This window comes from Belonocnema kinseyi, chromosome 2 (assembly GCF_010883055.1).
Source record: "Belonocnema kinseyi isolate 2016_QV_RU_SX_M_011 chromosome 2, B_treatae_v1, whole genome shotgun sequence".
In the NCBI taxonomy this organism is placed as follows: domain Eukaryota; kingdom Metazoa; phylum Arthropoda; class Insecta; order Hymenoptera; family Cynipidae; genus Belonocnema; species Belonocnema kinseyi.
Window position 1 is genome coordinate 133,736,131 of NC_046658.1, and position 8,804 is coordinate 133,744,934.

Here is an 8,804-nt window from a genome sequence, read left to right on the forward strand (position 1 = left end):
TGAAATTAGAAAAATCGACATTTTTTTCGATGTTTGCATTAAAATAAAAATTAAATAAACAAAAAAATAAAAAATCTACTCTCACCATTTTCTGAAAAATTAGTTCTGAATTTTTCAAAAAAAAAATCTAAAATCGGTGCATAATTGCGTTCTAAATGTCATTTTGAACCTCGTTTTCCGATTTCACCCCACTGTGCTACGTGACGCAGTTATCCAGTTAGGAGGCTAGGGTACAGCGCTTTATCTCGACGCCCCTGTTTTGTTGCGCATGCGTGATAAAGTCGCATCCCCACGCGGCTCGTCTCATTCTGGAACTGCCTCGCGGCATCAGTTCTCGGAATGCACAAATACAGCTTCCTTAAATCCAAGTTCGAGTATATTTTTGAATTGATTACGATCCACTCAATAAAAATGGTCAAAATAAAAAATCTCGCCCATTCTATTCAGAATACAATTAAAACAAAAAAAGTCTTCCCCGAAACTCAATAAAAATAGTAAAAATTAAATAATGTCCCTGTTTCAATTGAAAGGAATTAAAAACCAAAATTTCTTCTCTAAAATCAATTCATATGTTAAAAATAACAAATTATCCTCTTCCAATTCAGAAAAAAGATTGGAAATAAACTGTCCCCATTTCATATCGAGAGAAATTTTAAAAGAAAAAATCCCCTTTACCTATTCAGAGAATTATTTTTTCCCTTTTAACTCTACAAAAATCGTTAAAAATTAAAAAAATGTCCGTCGTTAAATTGAAAAAAAATTCTTCCTCGAAGCTCAGTGAAATGGTTAAAAATCAAATATATCCCTCTTTCTATTCAGGAAAAAATTAAAAATTCTTCCCTCAAACTCAATATCAAATGTTAAAAAAACAAATAGCCTCTTCCAACTTAAAAGCACGAAATTTCACCCCTTTCATCTATATAATAAAATAAAAATAAAAAATGACCCTCTTCCAACTTAAAGAAATTAAAAACCAAAATTTACTTTCTTCCAGCTCAATAGAAATGTCAAAAATAAAAAGTGTGCCCCATTATATTCAGAAAAAAAAAAGAAATTCTTCACCAAAGCTCAATCCAAATATTAAAAATATAAAAATTAAAAAAAAAATGATCCTCCTTTCAATTCATAAAATGTTTGAAACTAAAATTTCCTCCCCTCCAACTATATAAAGAAATTTAAATAATAACTGGCCCTCTTCCAACTTTCAAAATTTTTTTTAAAAAACCTTCCAACTCACAAACAATGGCAAAAATGAAAAATTTTCCTCATTCTATTCAGAATAAAAATTAAAATAAGGAAATTCTTGACTCTAACTCAATAAAAATATCAAAAAAAAAAATATCCCTCTTCCAATTTACAAAAAATTAAAAACCAAAATATCCTTCCTCTAAACTCAATTAATGTGTTAAAAATTACAGATTATTCTCTTCCAATTCAGAAAAACAAGATAGAATATAAAAAGAACCCATTTCCAGTCAAAGTAAATGCTAAAAGAAAAAATGTAATCCCTTCTAACTCTATAAAATGTTATGAATAAAAATGTATGCATTCAGTTTATCTAAATATTCCAAACCAAAATTTAATTGTGTTTCCAGATATAAAATGAAATCAAATAAATGGCCCACTTATAACTTATAAAAATTGAAAAACAAAATTTCCTTCCTTCCAACTACATAAGAATCTTAAAAATAAAAAATTTTCCCTATTCTAGCCTGAAAAAATTTTGTTTTTCCGAAATTCAATAAAAATATTAAAAAGATATAAATATTAAAATTTATGAACTATCCTCCTTTTAATTCATAAAATAGTTTTAAAAAATTCTCCCTTCCAACTCAAAACAAATGTCAAAAATAACCTATTTCCCCCATTTTATTAAGAAAAAAAATAAATTAAAGAAATTCTTTCCCCAAATTTCGTTCCTTCCAAATCTATCAAAATTTTCAAAAATTAAAAAATGTCCCTCTTCCAATGAAAAAAATTTAAAACCAAAATTTCCTCCCTCCAAATCCTAGAAAAATGTTACAAAAAAAAGTTCTTTTCGCATTAAAAAAATGTTATCCCTTCCAACTAAATAAAAATGTCAAAAATTATAAACTACCGTATCAATGATTGCATAATTATTATTTATAAGCATTATTATTATTTTATATTGCATTATATCGTGTGATATTAAATTTGTTATATTTCAACGTTGAAATTAATTTATTTCATTAGTTTTTGCCCAGTCGAATTATCCGAAAAAAAACTTTTTTTAAACGTTTTCTTGGATTTATGCTTCAGGTTAAGAGATACGTAAAAAGTTCATAGAACTCGATTTTGAGAGCATGAATATTCATTTAAAGGGACCTCTACCGGAATCATTTGCGACTAATAGTTTACGAGAAAGTGCGATTATTTTTTGTTAATAATACATTTTTTTCTGTATAGAATTATTTTCTAAGTTGCCTATTAAATAGTGTTTTTAAGGAAAATTACTTGCTATATAAGAACAAAATTTAGTCCATTTTTAGTAACAAACTGCTATAAACAATAAGTTTTTCCATACTTAAACTTGTGGGAAAAATATTTAAAATTAGTGTTTCAACAGAGAGAGAAGATTATTTCTCATGAAAAATATTCTGATCTTTAAATTGTTAAACGATTTTTTTAAATATGTGTGTCACAAAAAATGCTTACGCCATTCGATTTTACGGGAAAATCTACTTGGAGAACAGGTATCGGATAATTTGTTTTTTCCGCCTAATTTGTTATGCGGTACAGAAATAAATGCTGAAATGAGTATCGTACTATGCAATTATTTATTTATGTTACATAATAAACTGGATTGAGAAAAAAGTAATCTATTACATCAAATATATATAATTGTGTGCCGTAAAAATTAAACAAATTATAAATTCAAAAATTATTTTTAACATTATAAATTGTTCATAAATTTTTAACTAATTAAAATTTTTCGTCACCAAATACTGTTCTGATAAAAATTTACAACAATTTTTCTACAATATTTTTTTACAGCATATGTATACATTGGAGTATTTATTTAAGTTAATCGTTTAAACAATTATATTATGTATCACACGTTATTTCCAAAGTATAAACAAATTTCGTCATAATTGTTTAAAAAGCTAAAAAGTTTTCTTCAATTATAAAAATTAGTTTTTGTGAAAAACAAATATCTCGTAGGTAATATTAGAATTGAATTTGTATTTTCCTCCAGCAGAAACATTAATTTGAATGGACTATTCTTGGAGAATGGAAATACCGTGGTGATGATTTTAAAAGTGGATTTTTGTGTGCATCTTTTCATGAGAGTGAATGCCGAAGAAACCCGAATGACGAGTTTCTAAACGTGTTTGTGTATATTTTCGTATGTATTCTGTTGAAATAAAACTGTAGCCAGAATTAATTTGGTTATAAATTTATTAAAACTATCCAATTAAAATAAATTTTTTTAGGACTTATATTGTACGTATGTAAATTATAAGTAGATTAAGATCAACACTTATTACGATTTCAATAAAAATGGGATTATTTCTTAAATTAAATTAATTGAAAATTAAATATTAATTAAATTACATTATTTTTCAGTTGGTTTAAAATCGCGAAAAATAAAATTCTCGACACTGTAAAATTTCCAGATAATAAAATTCCCCGATTCAAAAATTGCCAAATAATAAAACTCCGGAAAACAAAATATTCAAAAGCAAGAATACAAAAATAAAATTGCTGATCAGTTTATAATATATTACCCGATTTGAAAATTCTCAAATAATAAAATTCTTGAAAACAAAGTTTTCAAAATAAAAAAATAAAAAATAAAATACTCGAATAGTTTATCACATTATATAATTTGAAAATTCTCGAAGAACAAGATTTTCGAAATCGAAAAATTGAAAATAAAGGAATGATTAAAGAAGCCCGAAAAATAAAATTCCCTACTCTGTAAAATACCTGAATTAGAAAATTCCCGAAGAATATAATTCCCGAAATAATAGGGACGACTAATAAATCCATAAAAGTGAAATTCCCGATTCTCTAAAATTTTCGAATTGAAAAATTCCCGATTTATTTTAGACAAACCGAACGTAAATTTAAAAATAAGAAAATACCAAATAATATTCGCCCTAGCATAAGAAATTTGACAAAACTAAAATTTTTTCCACCTTTTGTATCAATAACTTTTTAATCAATTTATTGTTTATAATAATATTCTTAACTTTGTTTTTAATTTTTACTCAGTGAGGTCAAAATTAATTCACATTATCAAACATAAGCGCTTAAAGAATTTATTATTATATTTAATAAAATTCTCCTACAATAATAATAGAAATTTTCAATTTTACTGAAAATTGCAACTTTTTTTTAATTCTAGAAAAATGTTGATAATAATTATTTTTGAATAAGTGAAATATTATTTTAAAATAATGTAGCCAGCATTTATTTATTATTTGATTAAAATCAAAAAGTCTAAAGCAAGCTAAAAATTTAAGAATTAACTGTAATTTTTTGTCATTGCTTTAATAGAAGAGAATTAAAAATAATAATAAATTATTTAAATTAATATTTTTTAATTTGCATTAATTCTTACCTCAGTAACTAAAAAGAAGACAAAAAGTAAAAGATTTAGGAGGAAACCGCAAATTCCTAATATTATTCTAACAGAATATTATCGAAAATATTAAAGAATTATTTTAACAATTGTTTTTGTAATCTTGAACTAATTATTCCCCCTCTCTAATTGAAAAGTTGACAAAAAGTGGAAAATTTCAGAACAAACCGCAACTTTCTAAGATTGTTATAAAACAATATTGTTATAAATAATAATAAATTGTTTACAAAATTTATTTAAGCATCTAATTATTAGCAGAAAGTAATATTTTATGTACTAGAAACAATTTTTACTAAAAAAATAGCAAAAAATAGTAATTAGCACTACATTTTTAGTTATGGGTTTTTCATGGGTCCTTATAAAACAGAGTTACGGAGTTGAAATTTAAAAAGTAATTTTTGTTTCGCATTCTATGGCTAATTGTAAAGCAAAATGTTAAGTTTCAACTTGATTCACCTAATATTGAAGATTCTCCATAAAATTTATAGAAACGTATTTTTTTACCACCTTAATGATCACTAGGGTGGTCCAAATTAAAAAAAAAACTTCGCGCATATCTTTCGGAAATTCGTTCGAATGCACAAAAAAAAATTTAAAGTACCGCAAGTCTCATGGAGTCAATATTAAGTGAATAAAGTTAAAACTCAACATTTACCTTCACAATTATTAGTCATAAAATACTAGTAAAAACTCCAAATATGACCCCCATAAGTCTGTTTCGTAGGGTTCCAAAAAACCTCCTAAATGAAAAAATAGGGTTTGCGAGTTTTTGGCGCAAATTATAATTTTTTGCGGTATATATATAGTTTCTAACACATAAAATACTACTTTATACTAATAACAAGTTGTTTATATAATTTCTTAAAAACATTTTTTATTCTTTTTAAAAATTTTCTTTTAGAATGAGTTATAAAGCAGTTAAAAAAAAATTTCAATTTTTTGTTAGAGCGAGGAAATAATTAGTTAAATTTGAGAGGAATAATTGTTTACACAATTTATTTATTATTTTAAATATTATCCTTTAATACTATTGGAAACTTGCCTCTTTTTTTTTATTTACAATTTTTTGTTCACTATTTATTCAGTGTAAGGTAATAATACTTAGTACAATTTAATGAAAATAATTGTTTAAAGAAATTATCATTTTTTATAATTATCTTCTCGTATATTACTCCTGGGTAGTTGCGATTTCTTAAATTTGTATCATTTTGTCTACTTTTTACTTGGCAAGTAATAATTTAAAATTTCTTTAATAGTATTGTATTTTTTCAAACTGAATTATTTTTACTCTTTTGCTAATGTTTAGAAAATTTTAATTTAAACAAAAAGGATATCTTATAGTAGAAATAAAAAAGGAATAGGATAGTTAGGCATTGCTCCGTAAATGACGTGTACAAATTTTGATATTTTTTTGAAAATTTTGATTTAAAAACTTTAGGTACATATATGGTTAGGGTAAATTTTCATAGATTTCAGGAAGCTGAAAAATTTTGAACCATGAAATGCTTTTCATATTTTGCTTCTTTTTTTAGAAAAATGAGATTTTGAGTCGGTAAAAAGTATATTTCTTCAATTCTAGAGATAAAACCCCATTTTTTATTTTCAAGCTTAGGAGCTTTAACAATCTCATGGAAAATATTCTTTAAATAGACAGTAAACTGATAACAAATGTTTTTAAAAATAAAATTTTGAAGTTCGTTAAACTAAATGCTATTTTGGTCGTCTTTTATCGATTTTTCTATATTTTTAGCAAAATCGATTAAATTAAGAATATAAACATTTGGAAAGGGTACAATTGAATAGATTTCAGGAAGCTGAACATTTTTTAACTTTAAACTTCTAATCTTTTTTTGAGTAATTTTCGAGAAAAATTAGATTTTTAATTGTTAAAAATAAAAAAAAAAATTTCAAGAAATCTGTATTATCATCAGAGAATAACAGAAGCTCTTGACGTCTTTTTCCTTTACAATAAAAATGACAAATTTGAGATTAAATTTTGTCTGAACAAATTTAATTATATAAAATCTTTTTTCTTAAAAATTCTTTGATTATATAAAGAGAACTCTGAAAGGTATTCTTCAGTATGTCTAATATTATGATTTTCTTCTGGAAAGGTAGTATAAGATTTTATTCGGGAAAATAAATATTGAGTACAAGACCATAACCACTGGTATTCACGTAGAAAGGAGCCGCATTGCGGTTGAAATGTAAATCTGAAATTTCAATGAAAACTCTCGACAATCGTTCGAGCATTTTATTCGACCTCATCTCGGTCAAACTGACAGTTCATATCCTGTTTGGTGGTTTATACTTGTTTATTCTATTGGTCAGTATTCACATTCAAGAAAACCACATTTCCGTTGGTTTCTAGGGAGGAGGATATACACTCATCTCCTGATATAAGAACCCCCGGCTTACAATATTCCTAGAATTGATGTCCTCGGCTGTTTCTTGATTAGGGGAGCTGCGGGTACGAGAGAAGGAGAGGGAGAAGGAGGGGGCGGTGCTCAGTCAAGCGTGACAAACAGCTCGAGGGTCGCACTCTCAGCGCGTTAGTTGCATCAGGTTGCGTCATGCGTCCGAATTCGACAGAAATAGTTTTTTCGGATTAAGTAGCATCTCAAGCGAGGGGGAGTTATCAAGAGATTTTGTTACGATTTATTACGGAAGTGTAGTATGCATGGAGGGGGGGGGTCCTTCATTCATTCACGTAATTTTTGGAATGCAGTACTGCTATGCTTCCAATAAATAAAAATACTTTTATAAGCAAGGAAGATAACTTTGTTGAAAAATTGAAAAACAATATTTGTTTTAATAAATAAAAATACTTTAATAAATAAGGAAGATAAATTTTTTGAAAAATGTAAAAACAATATTTGTTGTTTATGGTAGTTCATGAAAGGTTCCTAATTTAGGTAATCGATGCGTCTCCATGAGGCGAACAAGTTAACTAACAAGTTCTTTTTTTTAAATGTACACATTTAAAAAAGATTAATTTTTAACAAAAAATTCAATAATACAAATTTTATTATAAAAAAATCGATTTTCATCAAAAATACGAATTTTCTACCAAATAGTGCAATTTTTCAGCTAAAAAGATAAGTTTTTCTACAAAAAATATGTTAATTATAATCAAAAACATATTCATTTTTAACCACACGGTGTCATTATTAACCAAATAAATTAGAATTTTTAATAAAGAAAAAAGAATTTTGAACAGAATACATAAATTATCAAGAGTTAAGTTTTTAAAAATTATAAATTATAAATAATTTTCCCAGGAATCTTAAGAAATTATTCTTATTATCTTCAAACCTTTCTTACTCGTTGGAAAGCTTTAAAATTTCATTTTTAAATCTTAAGGATTCTACATTTTCGTTTTAATTTTTTTTAAATCTTTTAAAATTTTATATTATTTTGGAAGTTTTTTCTAAACTCTACGCAAAAAAAAAACATTGCCTTAGATTTTTTCAGATTATTCTTTGAAAAATTTGAAAATCTTTTGAAATTGTTTGAAATCTTTTTCAATATTCGATTTGAATTAATTTGTCAATGTCAAAAATCACTTTAGAATTTTGTCTATAATCTTAACTGAATATTCTTATTGTCTGGAAACATTTTAAAATCGTTAAAAAGCTTTAACATTTAATTTTGAAATTCTATGTAAAATCAGAAAAATCGCCTCAGAAGCTATCACATTCTTCTTTGAAAGTTTTGAAAATCGTTTCAAATGTTTTGAAATATTTTTAAATACTTTCTTAAAATTAATCTTGCGAAATAAAAAATCATTAAAAATATTTTCCGAGAATCTTAAAAAATTATGCTCACTGTTGGGGACCCTTTAAAAATCGTTAAAGAGCCTAAAAAGTTCATTTTGAAATCTTCAAAACTGTAAATTTTAGTTTCAGTTTGTTGACACCTTTCCAAATTTTAAATTATTTTTAAAATTGCTTCTAAACTCTATGCCAACTGAAAAAAATTGACTTAGAATGTTTCACATTATATTTTGACAATTTTTAAAATGTTTTGGAATGTTTTTAAATATTTTAAAATATATTCTTTAAATTAATTTTTCAATATTAAAAATCATTTTACAATTTAGCCTGTAATCTTGAGTAATTATTCTTATTGTCTGGAAACCTTTTAAAATGGTTAAAAAAATTAAAAATTAAAAATTAAAAATTAAAAATTAAAA

General features: G+C 25.3%; 1 protein-coding gene across 1 annotated transcript in view; it reads left to right on the forward strand.

The window, feature by feature from the left end:
• LOC117182992 overlaps window positions 1–8,804 on the forward strand; it is a 28,957-nt gene that overhangs the window by 17,228 nt on the left and 2,925 nt on the right. The window contains exons 3-4 of the mRNA XM_033376119.1: window positions 6,792–6,972; window positions 7,014–7,160. Of these exons, the coding sequence (XP_033232010.1) occupies window positions 6,792–6,972; window positions 7,014–7,160 (328 nt within the window). The remainder of the gene's footprint in view (window positions 1–6,791; window positions 6,973–7,013; window positions 7,161–8,804) is intronic.